Source organism: Taudactylus pleione, unplaced genomic scaffold (genome assembly GCF_031769625.1).
Source record: "Taudactylus pleione unplaced genomic scaffold, aTauple2 ptg001579l, whole genome shotgun sequence".
NCBI classification, from domain to species: Eukaryota; Metazoa; Chordata; class Amphibia; order Anura; family Myobatrachidae; genus Taudactylus; species Taudactylus pleione.
The window spans coordinates 1234978-1251936 of record NW_028285976.1 but is presented as its reverse complement, the minus strand read 5'-3'; the positions used below and the strand labels follow the sequence as shown (position 1 = coordinate 1251936).

Genomic DNA, 16959 nt, shown 5'->3' with positions numbered 1-16959 from the left:
AGCTCTGTGAGCTGTTCAGACACATGACACTCAACTTTGACCACCTTTCGGTGGTGATTAAATACTGGAGGCTTATTACTATGAGCTGGTTCATCATCCTGAATATCTATGACTGATCTAACCGTCCTCACCAAAGAAGTAACATCTACAGTAGATGGATGCTCCTCCTCTCCACAAGTAGATCCTGGAGAGGAATCCTGTGCATCATCTGATTCCTCTCATGATGCAGAAAAAGGAGGGGCGGTTTAACCCCCTATTGTTCCTCGGCACACTGAATAGTACCTGCAACAATATATGAAAACTATATGGTCATAGAAATCAGAGATATTAGTTGCATGCATTTGCAAATACATGGGAAGCTGCTAGGCCACGTCACGGCTTCTCTGTCACTAGCAGTCCCTAACACTAAGGGGTTCACATCCGGGGCGCAGTGCACCCCTTAAAACGTCCAGCCTAGGATCCCCCCAGGGCATCACACGAAAAATGGAAAAAGAGTGACAGTGCAGTGTAAAGTATAGGTGTGTAAGACTAATTAATGTGTTGGAAAAAGGGGTTAAAATATAACCCCTCTCATGATGCATCTGAATCCATGTTGAGCAGACTGAGATAATGACAACTTGCGTTTAGGGGCTTTAGCCACTACCGGTCTGTTACCAACATTAGATGGTGCCATACTCTTGACTAGAATGGCCATCAACATCCTTTATTGAGGAATGCATATGAGGTGTAAACATATGTGGACACCCCATCCAAGGAGGCATCGATGGAGTAGCCAAACGATCCACCACCTGCATCATAACCTGGGACAAAGAGGCAACTTGTCCAACAACAGGTAAACCGGACTGGTGAGGTGGCTCTTTATAACAGACAACACACAATCCCTCCTGTGAGGACACACAAGCCGTACATGAGTTACATGAGACTAGCACAGGTGGTTCCCCCTCCTGTTTCCCTTTGTTTTTTGACATTCAAAGTAAAGGCAAAATCACAACGTTATGTGACAGCCGTCGCAAAATCTCAATGAATGTGAAGTATTACAGAAATAAATAACAATGTCAGTTGGCAGCTAGCAAACAGTCACATATACTGAACATGTAATATGATTACAATTGGCTCTAAATCAACTACAGCCACGCAAAGGAATCGTCGGACATAGAGCACCGTATACCTTAACCAAGGGAGAGGTATACAGGGAGACTGACCCAGACCCACCTGAGACCACTAGCTACCGGGCGCACTGAGCGTGGTCCGTGAGCGTCTCATACACTTGGAGGGAAGATAGAACAACACAGACGCGCAAAGCCCTTCAAAGGGACTGCGTCTGGGTCGGGGGAGGAGTGCCTACCTCCCCATAGCTGCATTAACCAGCCGGGTACGCTGGCCTCGTGGCAGCAGATTGCTACCGGTCCCCGGTGGTGTAGTAAGGACGCGGACAATCCGGGCCCTGACTGCAGCGGCTTCGGGTGCGTCACTGATACCAGAAGCAAGGGCTGCTGCGCGCAATTCCGCGCCTTACCTGACATCTCCGAGCACACGGTGCAGTCCGGGTCCCAGCCTTGCTGCTAACTAAGCTCGGCCACGACCCGCCGAAATCACCAGCGCAATTACTGATGTTGCAGCCCGGCGGAGGTAGATGGAATCGCAGTACGTGCATCTAGATACAGACGCTTGGTACTGCCAAGTCAAAAACATCAAATAAAATAAAAGCTTAGGACTGAGCAGTCCCCTGTTAAAAAAAAAAAAAAAGTGCGTCTGAATTCTGCCGCACCAAACGAACAACTGAAGGCCTATGGCTAGGGGCGGGGTATATATGGAGGAGGACCCAGGGCATTCTGGGAGCTAAAGCTTTAACTGTTTGGTGTATGGTCTTCCAACCATAATATCCCCTGTGGTTCCCTATGGACCCTAAAGAAGAAAATACGGTTTCCCGCGGTTTCTGTGATTCCCATGGAGGGAGAATACCTGCTTGGTTCCTACGGGCATGTGGCAAGCTGAGAGAGCTCTGCAATGTCCTGGGCCAGGTCCTTGGTGGGTGCAGGCCAGCTCTGGCCGCTAGTCCTCTGCCTTGCATGCCGCACACAGGACAGTCTGCACCAGACTGGGCATGATCTGGAGAGAGCTATGATTTTGCCACTGTCCCTCCTCCAGGCTTAGTTCAGGATTAACTTCTCCTCCTGGACATAGAGGAAATGAGGGGAGAGCAGGATTGGACAGCGGCAGTTGCACACCCCAGAATGTGGAGCTGCAGTCTCCGCCAGAGGCTATCCCTGAGGGCAGGACTGGGACTGGGCAATCGCTACCTCCGTAGCCCACCCTGAGCATTTACCAGCCACGGCTGTTAGGTGCAGGGCCGTAACAGGGCTTAAATGCGCCCTTTGCAGGCCCCACCCCCTTGGCGTCCGACATCATGATGCCTAGTGCATTGTGTCGTGCAGAGGAGGCGGGGCCGGCAGCAACGGTAAGTGCAGCGCTCAATGGAGCATCCTGATGACACCGCAGGGTGCCTGTCTGTAGCGTCTAAAGGATGATTCGGCGCTGCCACAGCAGTGAACCTGGCTGCAGGGTTTCGTTCTAGGCACCCTGCTTGCCAGTAGATAAGGGCTGTGAGGCTGTGACGGTCGCACGCCCTGGTTAGATGCCATACGAAGTAAAAGAATAATAAAGACATATCTGCCATAAGTAGCCAAGGAAAAAACAAAAACCAAACCCTAGCAAACCGTAACACAAGTGAAGTTCCCGGGCAGCCAATGGGAGTATGGAGGGGGAGGAGCTTGCCCAAGCTCCCGTCGCTGCACTCTATACCCCATGGTGTCCAGTCTCCCGGCATAAGAGTATTGGAGCTGGCATTTGACATCAAGCATTGTCAATGAGTTTGAATGACATTGCAGAGAATGTAATCTAAATGAAATACAATTGCTAATTAAAACATTTTATGTGATCAAACATAATACACATTTATTTTTCCTGCTAACCACTGTTCTGCTGAAGAACGTTGATGTTTGGCGTCCTTTTAATTATTAGCTGGGGAGGTTATTAATGTTTATTAAAACGTAACTGAATTAGTGCTGCTGTGTTACTCCCAGCAGTCTTCAATTACACACACGCACAGGATCCACTGAGGAGCCATAAGTGTGGATACACACAGGAGCTTATGTTGAGCCTGTGGTCGGTCTTGTTCAAGTTGCGCCGCGGTTTGGATGGTTGGTACAATAGAGATCATCGATTTACAATTGGGGTATTTTGTACTCGTTGACTCTTTCGAATGCTTGATGGATCACAAACCTCATACGCGCTGCTGTTTGCGGTCATGGTTTGTCGCACGTTGGCAAACATAAGAACTTGTGCGTGTCCGGCTTTAGACTCTGATGTGAAAGGACAAGAACTGTTGTCTTTGTGGACATTAACTTTCTGCAGATTAAAATTTTAATTAAGTCGCTATTATATTCTACCGCAATGTACTATATGAAGTCATGCATATAATTATCCTTTATACAAGGGTTGGACAAGTTCCAGGAGCAATATAAAAAACAGAAATTGGCGTCTGACTTTTGGGACTCTGTCAGTGTAGACGCATCCTCCCTAGCGCCTGAACGTATTCTGCAGATTTATGTATCTGATCCACTTGCAGTATTGTAAATGTCAATTTGCTTGAACATAACCTGCTGTATGTGTTATAATGGAGACAGGTAGAAGGGCCCTGCTCGCTGCAAGCTTGCAATCTGTAGTAAAAAAGGAGTCTGATGCGTGAGGTTGCATGGTCACTGGCGGTAATCGGTAATAACGTTGTACATGGAATAGTCTGCATTCTAGCACCCTGCAACTGTCACAACCTCTGCAGTTCCTCTTTCCTTCCTGGAGTGTCAGGCTCTGCTCTGGTGCTTCTAGCACACTCTGGTCTGTATCTCAGCAGTATGTTGCATCAGCTGAGTGTGCTAGAAGAACCAGAGCAGAGAGCGACACCACAGGCAGGAAAGAAGAACTGCACGAGTAGTGACAGGTGCAGGGTGCTAGAATGAACACTAGAATACAGTGTTTAACTTGCAGAAAGTTTTGTAAAGCACCAAGAATTCAACATTATTCAGTGTAACTGCCATTTATGTTTTATTGTGTAAGAAGGGCTGAGTATAAATTACGCCACTTATATTCACAGGCCATTTGGCGGCTTGGGAGCGAGATCCTGTTAAATCACCCGGACAGCACACCTGCCGATATCCATTTATTCCATGAAACCATGAAGAACATCGGCACGATGAACTATCTCCAGGTGAGGGGTCAGTGTGGTCGGCAGCTGGATGTTCTACTGTGCCCGTAAAATTTATAAAGAGGAGCTAAATGTTACAATTTCCCCTACCAAGTAGGAGCGCGCTGTGGTTGTTTATCGGCGAGTGATGATTGTTCTATCGTTCACCGCCATTCAAGGCTAACGCGTTTTTTTCTGCTACTGACGCGTTTTTCCACTGCTGATGCCAGAAAACTACGTTCAAGATTCAGTTGAACGTTTTCCCAATTTGGGGCATATTTAATTTTTTTAAAGTTTTTTTTTTTTTTTTTTTTTAAATATTAGAACATGCCTTCAAGGAAGTATGTCTAAAACGTGTCGCTGTAACACGCTAGCCTACACACACAAATAATGGGAAAAATAAGTAATACGGGGGGCAAGACCCTAAATGTTTCCCCATAGTGTTAATGTTTCACACACACACACACACACTCTGCAGATGTGATATTTTCTGCCACACTTATAGGAAGGGGGGCACGTAAAATTTATTTTTAACCATCTTCCGATGGTGGGAGATCATTTGTGCCGGTTAGATGAAGACCAATGACCAGTGCGTGTAGCATGTTTATTAACCCCCGATTGCCCCAGGACAGTGTACAAGCCACAATGGAAGCTCTTTGCAGATCGTCTGTAGAGTAATTGGTTCCACAGTGTCTCCCGTCTGTCATTCGCCCCATTGCCGCCCTCAGCATGTCTATGTATCCACCTGCATTACTGACAGACATACAGGTGCAGGCAGGGAAATGTGACTTATTCCTGTAGGGTGGTGACACAGTCTGTGGGTTCTTTTGTGTTCTCAGAGATTATATTGTTTATCCAGGATACACATTATCCAGTTCCTGCTTGGTCTGGATGTGTAATTACTAAACGCCCATTGTTTCCCCATAATGCTGGCAGTGCTGCTGTCCCTCATTACGCACGGCCTTTATATCTGCCAAATATCCTTCCACCTGTCCCTCTCTCCTCCCAAATAATCTCACTTTCAGATGTATCATTATTTTTGTGAATCATTTCATCCCTTTGCCAGCATGTGCCTGTCTTACAATGTAAAAGATACCTTGTATAATGCAGAGTGTAATGTATTCTGTTTTGCTGCTATAAAAGCCACTTTCATCGGGGGTCCTGTTACACGATTGATGACATATACCCAATAAAGTGACGTAAGTGGTGGGTGAGCGTGCGCTTATGTGCCACTTGCTGCTGGTATCGGTATAAGACTGGTAACGCCACTGCTGCACTTGGGGGCTGTCCGTCTGCATCTCAGGTTTACCGGGATCCGCTCAGTTTGCAAAGAGGAACGTTCCAACCCGCGTTCGCTCGCTGTCCGGCTGCACCTGGGGGTTAGAGTAAGCCTAGAAAACATGGTAGGATAATACGCAGGGAGGTGTAAGTGGACCTCCACGGGCCAGCGGTATCACAAACGGGTGTTATAATGGGTTAATGGGGACAACCTGTGGTCTTGCAATTCGCAGGCGTTTGTGCGCCATCCTTTGTAGAGCACAGATCAGTTATTGGTCGCTTTTCATTTTGTTCTGGGCGGAACTGGACTTCTCTGGGACGAGAGCAATTTACCATTTGTCAAAAAGAAAAATAAATGACGTATTTGGTGGGAACAACCCAATAACTTCACCAGCGTCCATAATGTAATTACTGTGGAGCATGGACGAACATTCTCTGCGCAAATCACACATTCAGCCCAGCAGGATGTAACGTGCGCCGTCACCCAGGGTATTTAGTGATTTGCAGAGTTTAAGCTGCGTTTTCGGTATGATTTGTGCATCAGTATCAGTGCATCAGTATGTCCCTCTGCCCGTATGAAAACACAATAATAGTTAATAAATAGCCGTTAATAGTAGATGTAACGTGATGATATGACTCTCTCCTGGGTAGGAGAAGTAATAGCTGCCGCTTATATGTGTTGTGTAACGGAAAGGTAGAGAAGAGATGAATAGCTTGGTCTCGCCATCTGCTATACAGACCGTGTATAACGCAGGCAGGGTTTCTGTCACTCCCCTAATCACGTCCTCTGGAAACGCAGTTTATCGTTGTGTTTGGCAGAGTACTATGTACAATATAAGTGGGTGAATCCTAAAATATCAACCTGTCGCCTCCTTTTGTGTGTAATATAAGTCTGGGAGGATCCGTAGTTTGACATCTAGTCGCACTGGATAGTATAGGATCTATAAGACATACACCGCGCCATCGGAAAAAAATCCCCGTCAACCGTGATTGTGCGTCCGCTCTGCTCTCCAGCAGAGTTCTCCAGTCATTCATAGAAGCTGGATCTTGCTGAAATTAGTAAAGGCAAGTCCCTCATCAAAATGCTAGATGGGTGGCACAATGAGGGGTTCAGTATAAAAAAAAAAAAAAGTGAATTTAAAATAAAGAAAACACATTAAGGAGCATATATTCCCATTTAGGTTCAATCTGTGGAATAGTGAACTCAGAGATGATACAGAATGTAATGCAACCATTATGAAATATATTATAACCTCCACTACAATGAATTGCTAGGAAAGTAACGTTGTCGACTACAGTACAAGTTGCGGGTGTGTAATGTCCGTGCGTTGCAGAGCGCCCGTCCACCTGTATCCTGGTTGTGTTTTGCAGATCAGCCTGGAGCAGGTGTATTTCTACCTGTGTAACGGTCAGATCGACGAAGCCTACAGGATCCTCTCCGTTGCCGAGAGCTGGAGGTTCGGCCACGTCTCCATCTCCCAGGACAGGCTCCGGATGCTGATCCAAGCTTACAGGGCAGTACTGGACCACCGATCCTGGCTGAACAAGATCTCTGCAATCACTCAGAACGGTAACTTGTAAAACTTCATTGCTGATAGGAAAGCCCTAGCTATGTGAAATAGATTGGCTTCAGGTGGGTTTTGGTCATGAGGGCTTTTTGCACTTGTCTGATCGGTTGGTCGTTCATATATGACGGACAGATGTAAGTACATACCATTGTGTTTCAGCTATGGATTATGCGTCCCAGTCATCCGGTGCTCAGGACGTGTGCAGCTCCATGAGGCAAGCCAGCATCACCTTCAAAGAGATCACTAAGTTTCCCGGAGTGTGGGACCAGTTCATTCTTGGCTACGTGGATGTAAGAATGGAACTTCAATGTAGATATAAATGACAGAACCAAACGATATATACCTATATGTAGCTGTCAGGTTTAGACTTGGTCTGTCGGAATGCTGTCTGCCTCGTTCCTTTGTTGAGGGGTGATGCTAACCAGTACGCCTACCTTGCTGCTCCAGGTTTTAAGGATATCCAAGTGAACACAGACTGTTGAATCAAAATGACTGAGGCATTAATGAAGTCACCTGTGCTCAAACCTAAACATCCTTATAACCTGGACTGTTAGGTTTCCTTGAGAACAGGGTTTGGAAAACAACTTCATAGGATATTTTGAGTGTTGAGTCTCTAACCCCACTACTTACCGCAGGGATGCCAGTGGTCGGGATTCTGAGCCCGGCATCCCCACAGCTGGGATTTAAACTACCTCCTGTACGCGCTGAGTTATTCATTTTGGTTGTACGTGGGAGGTTTCTGTGTATCCTTCATGTCCTGTAGAAAGTCGGACATTCTGCAAACAATCCTGGTAAATGAACAATAGACCTGTGCAGGTACTTTCTGCCTTCGTTAAACCATCACAGTTTTGCTTCTGGGTGACGTGACCGGTAAATAGTGTAATCCTCCTTTTTCCCTTGTTTTTGTCTTTAGCTTCTAGAGTCCACCGGAGATCTGCAGGAGGCTGAGGAGGTGTTAGCGGATTACGCCTACAACAGCAAGAACCCCGCAAACCCCAACGCTCATGTGTACCTGTACGAGTTCCTGAAGAGGAACCAGGCTCCAGATGACCGGCTCATAAAAGTTCTGACTGTGAGTGTGATACGTGTGTCTGATTTCTGCTTCATCCTACTGGGGGCCACTGGAGACGCTGGGGTGTAGAGTGTGGATCCAGCAGTGCTAGCGTTTCTGTAGGTGCTCCCCCTCTATACGCCGCACCCTGCAGGGGCTTCGGTTTTAGTTACGTGTCCCCACCTTGCAGGGGCTCTCTTACTGCTGCTGGGCAGCATTTGTTTCATTCTGGTTTAGTGGGATTGTTGTATACATGGACCGTGATAGCAGCCAGATGATATCAGCAGGGAAGTCTCTGTCAGTACTGGCGGCTGCCCGGGCCTAGGTACCTGAAGCCTGAAGCCGCCATAGTGGCACTGATGATGACAGACCCCTACTCCCTACGCTGTGGTAAGAGAGCACACCGAAGGAGCGTCAGACCCCGGGGTTTTCTAAGGGCTGGGTCACGTTGGGCTTACTCTAGGCCAATGATTCTCCACCTGGGTAACCCCAGCGGATTATTTGCGTTATTTGTACCTCCAACATTTGTAATAGAATTGCTAATAGATAAAACGTTTAGGCGCCGTACCCTGTACGTAGTCACCGGCCTTGGGTGGGGGCTTTCTCTGACTGGTTAGAACTGAATTATTTTTCTATTTGTGTTCTGCTATTGTGGCTGTTTTCTCTCTTTTGCCTGATAGGGGAGCCTGTCCATATGCTACTTTATGGCATATGGACAGGCTCCCCTATCAGAGGAGCTACCTGCCCCTCAACAATCTAAATTGGCCCTGGGTAAATCAGGTGCTGCGGACCCCGCGCAGCATGTCTCAGAGTCCTACATCTGAGCTTGCAGAACCAGCCCGGTTTCTGGGTCAGTTTTTAGTGTCCGCTACCAGTTTGGTCGGCCTGGATCTTTTGGGCGCCATCACTTGAGGTTGGCAGGACATGTTTGCAGTACCTCTGACTCTGGATGCTGAGGATTTAGGCAGCCAGGCATGGACAAGTCCGGATTGTAAGTTTCTTGTTACTTGCACGTTTATGTCCAGTTATCCCCTTCCCAAGGTGGAAGTCGCCTCCCCTTGTAGATGCCTCCATCTAAGCTTGTCCAAGTCCACCAACTTTCCCATCCCCCATGCAGTCCCCCTGTACTGTAGAGGCTGCGGTCCTTCTTAGCCATATCATGGTTTCCTCCATGTGGGTGATTAAGGCGGCAGATGTATGGCTCTGCTGCCGAGCTTTCAGAGAGCTTGCAGTCCGGTAAAGAAAAGCAGAATTGCTAATCTTGCTGCAACTTACTCATTAGTGGATGCGGGTCACATAAGGTACAGTATTGGCGCCCAGGATAAGTTCTGTGATGCTGACGTGGGGTCTAAGAAGGCTCTGATGTCCTTTCCTTTCTCAGGTGGTGTCTTATTTGGTCCTGATGTGGGTAAGATAATTTCACAGCCTATGGGAGGAAAGGGTTCCTTCTTGCCAGTTAATGCTAGGCATAAAGGTCCCAGATTTTGCACCGGATATAGGACAAGGGGGGAAGTCAAACCTTTGGAGGCCAGCCCTCCCATCTTCTAGGTGGTCAGCAGAGTGGTACATAGGCTTGGACAGTCAGTTGACTGGCCTCCAAGAAACCTGTAAGGCAGTCGACATGACCAGCCCCTCTCAGGCTGTCCTGTGGTGGGAGCCCGTCTGCCTCTCTTCCAAGACCAATGGTTTGTTTCCACCGTAGACACACCTAGGTGAGAGGTATCAGGAGTTTGGTATATTAGATATATAGGTCTCCAGAGCTCCCCCTCACAGATATTTTTTCACCATGGATCTTCCTGGAATCAAAGCAAGGTGTCCTCACCGAACTCGGGGTCCACAGAGCCAAGATGGAATCTCCTGAGGTCTGTCATAAAGAGTATGGAGCAGGGCGATCAATTGCATGTCTGTGTGTGTGGGGAAGCATCAGTGACAGAGTCAACATTCATATTTCCATTCCGTTTGGCAATAACTGTAAGAGATTTTACAAAGGTATTGACCTTTGATGATAGTCTCCCTTCCTGACCCTCAGAAGAATTCTCATTCTCTACCTGAATGATCCTCTGATCATAGAGCGCTTCGTGTCTTTGCTTCAGGCCTATGTGCAGCAAACCGCACAGGCACTAGAATCCTACAGGTGTATTATCAAGTACAATTTGTCTTATGGTGCATACACACGGTCAGATTTTTCTTCAGATCTGAACGATAACGATTCAAAAAATCGTTCAATCATTCATATCTGAAGGAAAATCTGTCAGATCTGAACGATGGGCGTTTCCGATGGTCAGATAACGATATCTGACATCTGATGTGTTTGCAGTCAGAACTTGGACGATTCCATTCATTTTAATGCAGTAAAAAATCGTTCAAATCGTTCAAATCTTTGGTAAAATCGTTCAAATCGTTCATCTGACAAATCTGACCGTGTGTATGCTCCATAATTCTCAATGTATAGTCTTCCTGGGGCTACTCTTCAACACACAGCAGCAGAAGATGTTTCTGCCAGAGGACTAGATCCTGTCAAACAGGGTTTGGTGAAGGTTGATTCAGTCAGACGTCTGGTTCATATTTGTATGAGGGCCCTGCGAAAGATGATCTCGACCTCCGATGTAGTCCAGTATGCGCAGTTTCATTCGTGGGAGTTCCATGGCTAACTGTTTCCGAAGTGGAACAAGTCTACCCGTCGTCTCTCCAATCGGTTCATCCTGTGCATTGACCCAAGCAAAATGTTCTGGCCATCATGGTGGTTTTCATTCTGTAGACAACTGAAAAGATTTTATCAGCAGACAGGATCTTCATGCCAAGGTTGTTCCAATCATCCTGGTTACTGCGGCTGGCCACTGTGGGTCAGATATCCAGACTAGGGAAGCCAATTCCTGCCCATTTTTGTAATCCCATGATTGAAAAAAATCTCAATCCCTTTATTCCCGGGACTAATTTGTACAAAGAGACAAAAAAAAACTTCGGGGGGCAATTATATGAGGTGGCGGTCCATCCTGTTTTAAGCAAAGCCCCTCCTTCCCCAGATGTGCCTGCTGTGTTTGTGCCTCCTCTCCCTGCACCTCCATGATGCAGCAACGCAGTGATATAGTACGCAGCTGCTGTGCGAAAATACGCTAATGCTGTAGCCGCCTGGAAATTTAGCGAGACTCCCACCTGCGGCGTTGCAAGTGCGCACAAGTTCGCAGCGGCGGTTGCAGAGCCTTCGATAATCAACCGTCAGTAATCCTGACACTGGTGCCATATTTTTTGATGCAGGCAGACTGAGATGTAGGCGGATACACGCCCCGAAAAAGGTCACAACTTGCCCACGTTTTTGCCGACACTGCCTATTCCTTCCCTCAAAAGGGCCCCTGTCAATCACTTGCGAATAAATCCTCACTACAACTGTAGTCACATTGGTCGCAGTTCAATTGGCGCACGTTTGCAATGCGGCTAAGACTCATGTGCATTCCACCGATAATCGCTCGCTGGATAAATATCGCCATTGCTTCCTTATCTGCTGGGAGAGACTTTCCTGTGGTTTGGGCTGTCCGTTGGCCTAAACCTTCTCTGCAACCAAACGATGACTAGCATTTTGACATTAATCAGCATATTGTGATTACATAAACCCATTATATTTTACTTGTCTTGGATGGACGAGGCGACTGTGGATATCTGCTTCTGTTATGAAACACCAGAGTTTTTATATAAGTCCCCTAGAGAGGTCTTCTGCCTATAACAGCTGCCCGTTGTTCCCTTAAAATAGAGTACACTCACCGGTACTTAGGATGCCGCCAGGTCTTAAAACTCAGGACAGTAGGGAGTTATATAATACTCTTAATTGGCTGGAGGAATATAACAAGGCAATATTCAGGAAAATATTCAGGAAAAATAGATGTAAATGCTGCAAATACCTACAGGGTAACTACAGAGCAAGCATAGAAAGGGACAAATCACAAGTTCACAATTTCAAATGACTAAATCTATATAAATACATTATGCAATAAAATTTTGCAATCAATAGAGATTTTTAGCATAATCATGGCCAAGGTTATGGGCCTACCTGAATCCTGTGTTCTGGTGTCTCTCTTGGTATACTTGGAGACCCCCAGTCTGATTGGAATCTGAATCCTGTACCTACATCCGTAAGTTTTGTATAACACTGCAAGCTGCATCTGTTATTCACAGTGATTGTCCACCTCTGCTGCGTAACCATCTGCTCGCAGTAGATTACCAGCCTTGCTCTGTAGTTATAGGAAAGATTCCTGGACTGCACACCATGAAAATATATATATATATACATATATAATGGGAGGTGCTACGCCGATTTAGGGGTGTCCTGCTCTCTGGATTTGAACGCTAGTATGTTGGGGACCTACCCTACAGAGATTACTTGGATATGGTGGGTAGGCCCATAACCTTGGCCATGATTATGCTAAAAACCTCTATTGATTGCAAAATTTTATTGCATAATGTATTTATATATAACGAGTAATTTGGAGTTGTGCACCTGTGATCTGTCTGTTTCTGCGCCTGCGAGAAGTCTCATCAGGTAGCACCTCCCATTATATATATTCAGGGTGTGCAGTCCAGGAACCTTTCCTATAACTACAGAGCAAGGCTGGTAATCTATTTCGAGCAGATGGTTACGCAGCAGAGGTGGACAATCACTGTGAATAACAGATGCAGCTTGCAGTGTTATACGAAAAGTTTTTGCCGATTTGCGGTTTTTGCTTGTTCTCAGTTTTTCTCCGTATTCAATTCCAGGACGTTTTTGCCCACGGGAAAACTTTTTAAGTGGAAAAATAGTCTAAAAAGTTTCTCCACCTATGGGCAGGCGAATTGGAATTGCAAAATCGCTATTCTAGGGTGCAAGTGTGGGGATTTGATCCAGAACCCTTTGGACACCCCTCTCCCTCCCTCAATGACTAATCAGTCAAAATTCTTCACTTTAGAGAGATCAAAATATACTAGTACCCATTTCATGTGCCCCAAATCTGACTGCGGTACTTATTTTTTCTATATAGATTCCCAGGGTCACTTAGCCTTATGGGGTGCAGACTGATTTCCCCCCCCCAAAAAATGTCCTTTTTAGCTTTACGCTACATTCACCTTTCCGCGTTTTTGCCTGTTTTACAGTAGAATAGGGCGAAAAGCGGAGACGCGTATGGAGAAAACATTGCAACAAAACGGGCAAATTCATTCCGCTTTTCACCAGATGGCACTTTTCGCCTTTGATTGAATTCGGCCCTAGATTGTAAGCTCCTGGGAGCAGGGTCCTCCTCCCCACTGTCGCTCAGCCCTCTTCTCAAGCACTTCATTGACAGCCTTCACCTTCCCAGCTGTATTGTGTATGGAGATTTGTTTTGCTATTTGTTACTTGTGCTCTGTTTATATTTTGGTTACTGTATTGTAATGTAATGTTCTGTGTACTCGGTACTGTCCTACTGTTGACGTATGTGCGGCGCTGCGGACCACTCGTGGCGCCCTATGAATAAAATATAATAATAGAGACTTACACAGGAGCATAAGCTATAACTTGCATTAGTGTGCAGGGCTGGCTGCCTTATTATTATTTATTTATATGGCGCCACAAATGTTCCGCAGCGCCTTACAAAGTACATAAACAAATTGTAGACAAGCAACTTACAGAACAATACACTACAGGACCAGGACATGGATAATATATATTGCTACATTAGCGACCATAACACCCAGATAAGCAACAGAACATAAGCAGCCAAGTGTTAGGTGCCCTAGTGGTAAGAAGTAGATGAAACTAAAGTAGGGAGAAGTACAACAGGGTAGAGGGCCCTGCTCATAAGAGCTTACATTCTAAAAGGGAGGGGAAGACAAACAGGTTTGATACAGATGGGGAGGAAGGAGCATGTATCAGGGAGTTAGAATGATAGCTGGAATGCTTTGATGAAGTAGTGGGTCTTGAGAGCCCGTTTGAAGCATTGCAAAGAGGTGGAGAGTCTGATGGGGAGTGGGAGAGAGCTCCAGAGGTGGGGAGCAATGCGGGCAAAATCTTGGAGGCGGGAGTGGGAGGAAGTAATCAGCTGGCATGAGAGGCGGCATTAGATGAATGAAGAGAGCGGAGAGGAGAGTGAAGGGAGAAGAGATTAGAGATGTATATGGGTGAAGATTGGGTGAGGGCTTTGTGAGCGAGCGTGAGAACCTTAAATTGGGTTCTGAAGGGGAAGGGGAGGCAGTGGAGGACTTGTAGGAGAGGGGAGGCAGATGTAGAGCGTTTGGAGAGGAAGATAAGCCGTGCAGCAGCATTGAGGACAGACTGGAGAGGAGAGAGATTGGAGACTGGGAGGCCAGATAGGAGGAGGTTACAGTAGTCCAATCTGGAGATGACCAGTGAGTGTATGAGGGTTTTAGTAGCATCCTGGGTGAGAAAGGGTCTAATCTTAGAAATATTTTTGAGATAGAAACGACAGAACTGTGAAAGGTTCTGGATTTGTGGTTTGAAGGAGAGGGATGAGTCCAGGATAACACCAAGACAGCGCACCTTGGGACTAGATGAGATAATTATTCCTCAATTGATAAAGAAATAGTGGGAAATGAGGTTGAGGGAGGGTGGGAAGACGATCAGCTCTGTCTTAGACATATTAAGTTTAAGAAATCGCTTGGACATCCAGGAAGAGATGGCAGAGAGACAGTTGGAGAGAGGGACACAGGTCAGGGGAGGAAAGGTAGATTTGAATGTCATCAGCATAGAGATGATAATGGAGGTCAAAAGAGCAGATGAGTTCACCTAGAGAGGACGTCTAGAGGGAGAATAGGAGAGGTCCAAGAACAGAACCTTGGGGAACACCTACTGTAAGAGGCTGTGGGGGGGAAGAGGAGTCATGAGAGGACACAGAGAAGGAACGATCAGAGAGGTGGGAGAAAAGCCAGGAGAGGGCAGTATCATGTAGACTAAGGGAGTGAAGGATTTGCAGCAGGAGAGGGTGGTCCACAGTGTCAAAAGCAGCAGAGAGGTCAAGAAGAATAAGTAGGGAGTAGTGGCCCTTGGATTTGGCAGCAAGGAGGTCTTTGGTGACTTTCGTGAGGGCAGTTTCAATGGAGTGGAGAGAACGGAAGCCAGACTGAAAAGGGTCAAGGAGGGGGGAGCGGGAGGAAAGAAAGGTGGTGAGGCAGTTGTAGACAATCCGCTCAAGGAGTTTGGAGGCAAAAGTGAGGAGAGAGATGGGTCGGTAGTTAGAAAGAAGGTTAGGATCAAGGGTAGATTTTTTAAGAATGGGGGAGACAAGGGCGTGCTTGAATGCATAGAACAGTGCCTGATGAGAGGGAGAGGTTAATGAGGTGGGCAAGATGGGAGCATAAGAAGCATCTCCACCAATCGCGGGCAGCCAGGGAGACCAGCCCCCCTGATGAATTAATTAGTCAAACGCCAGCGTCCCAGCTGATAGTAAGTGCCAGCCCAACATTCCCCACGGCTGCCTGGCATCCTGGTTGCCTAGAAACCAAAGGGACTGTCGGGCAGTGTGACTCAACGTCTCGGTCGCTTGGCAACGACCGGAGCCCGACGCAGGGATGAGCCGCCGAGGCTCATAGTGTAGCACCCCGACAGGTGATAGGTTACTGCAGGCAGCTCTGTCTTACCTAGTGAGAAATAATCTCACTGCCCTGTTCCGTTCCCTCCGCTTTTCCCCAGAGAGGCGAGGAGGGACACCCCAAATACCAATAAATATACCTTTTTCTACAACAGAAAGTTTCTTTATTCAACACAGAATTAAATTCTCCAATACACAATGTTAAAAAGTATTTCTAAATAACTTCTCACATTCCATTCAAGGATACATTTTTACAATAACATTATATATATACAGTTTACACACTAATAAAATTAACTTTTACTGTCAAACGTATTGGTCTATTTCCTATTGCCGCAACCTAATAACCTTTACAATCTAACACAAATATTACAATAAAGTCACTGAAGGGAGCTTACACTCTCTGGCAAAGTCCCCTTTCGTGGGTGCACATATGTTTTATCCCTTTGCTGAAGGCTCTAACTGGCTCCGGCAGTCTAATAAATGGGGACAGTATTTATGGCTGTTGGTAAAGGAAATGGGTGATTAATTGTCAATAGTTAGCACAATAACTGCTGTCACTTGGCGGAGGTAACATGGAGGCAGGCTGTTAGCATGATGATCGGTGAAAGCGTACACTTAAATGGTGCACTCCCGGGTCTGATAGTAACTTGCTCTCAGGACATCCTTGTGCATTGAATAGGTGAAGAATATGACTTTTCCAATCTACTTGTAGCAATGACGCAGAGGTTTAGACAATTTTTAAATACACTCTACTACATTATTAAATAAGCTTCAAAGAGAGGCAGATGGAAGGAATATCAGTCACTGGCAGCTGTAGATCTGAACTAATCAGAATGATATCTGAGGGGTCTCAGTCTGACTTGGGGTGAGTTAAGGTCCATACACACTACACGATATGCTCCCTGAGCGATATTGTCTAGTGTGTCCCCGGCAGGGTGTGCTCAGTGTCGTACATGACATTGATCACAGCCGCTGAACGATATCATTAACGATATCGTTCAGCGCCGGGCTCTCTCCCCCATTCCATAACATGCAGCAACCTGACGACATCGTTGGGTTGGCCTGCATGTTAACCCGATGAACGATCATGATGAACGACCCGCGGGAACGCGCATCATCGTTTTTGTGTTAAAAATGGACGATAAAGCGGACGACTGAACGATAACGATATCGTTCAGTCGTCCACTTTAATCGCCCAGTGTGTACGCACCTTTAGTGTACCACTTTGTCTCTTTCTGTGGGACAGGGTATTGGTGCAGGTGTCATTAACCT

General features: G+C 46.5%; 1 protein-coding gene across 2 annotated transcripts in view; it reads left to right on the top strand.

The window, feature by feature from the left end:
- TAF1A (TATA-box binding protein associated factor, RNA polymerase I subunit A) overlaps window positions 1-16959 on the top strand; it is a 36751-nt gene that overhangs the window by 9737 nt on the left and 10055 nt on the right. For both annotated transcript variants that reach the window (XM_088464107.1, XM_088464108.1), the window contains exons 4-7: window positions 4151-4264; window positions 6890-7088; window positions 7246-7376; window positions 8000-8158. In XM_088464107.1, the coding sequence (XP_088320233.1) occupies window positions 4151-4264; window positions 6890-7088; window positions 7246-7376; window positions 8000-8158 (603 nt within the window). The remainder of the gene's footprint in view (window positions 1-4150; window positions 4265-6889; window positions 7089-7245; window positions 7377-7999; window positions 8159-16959) is intronic.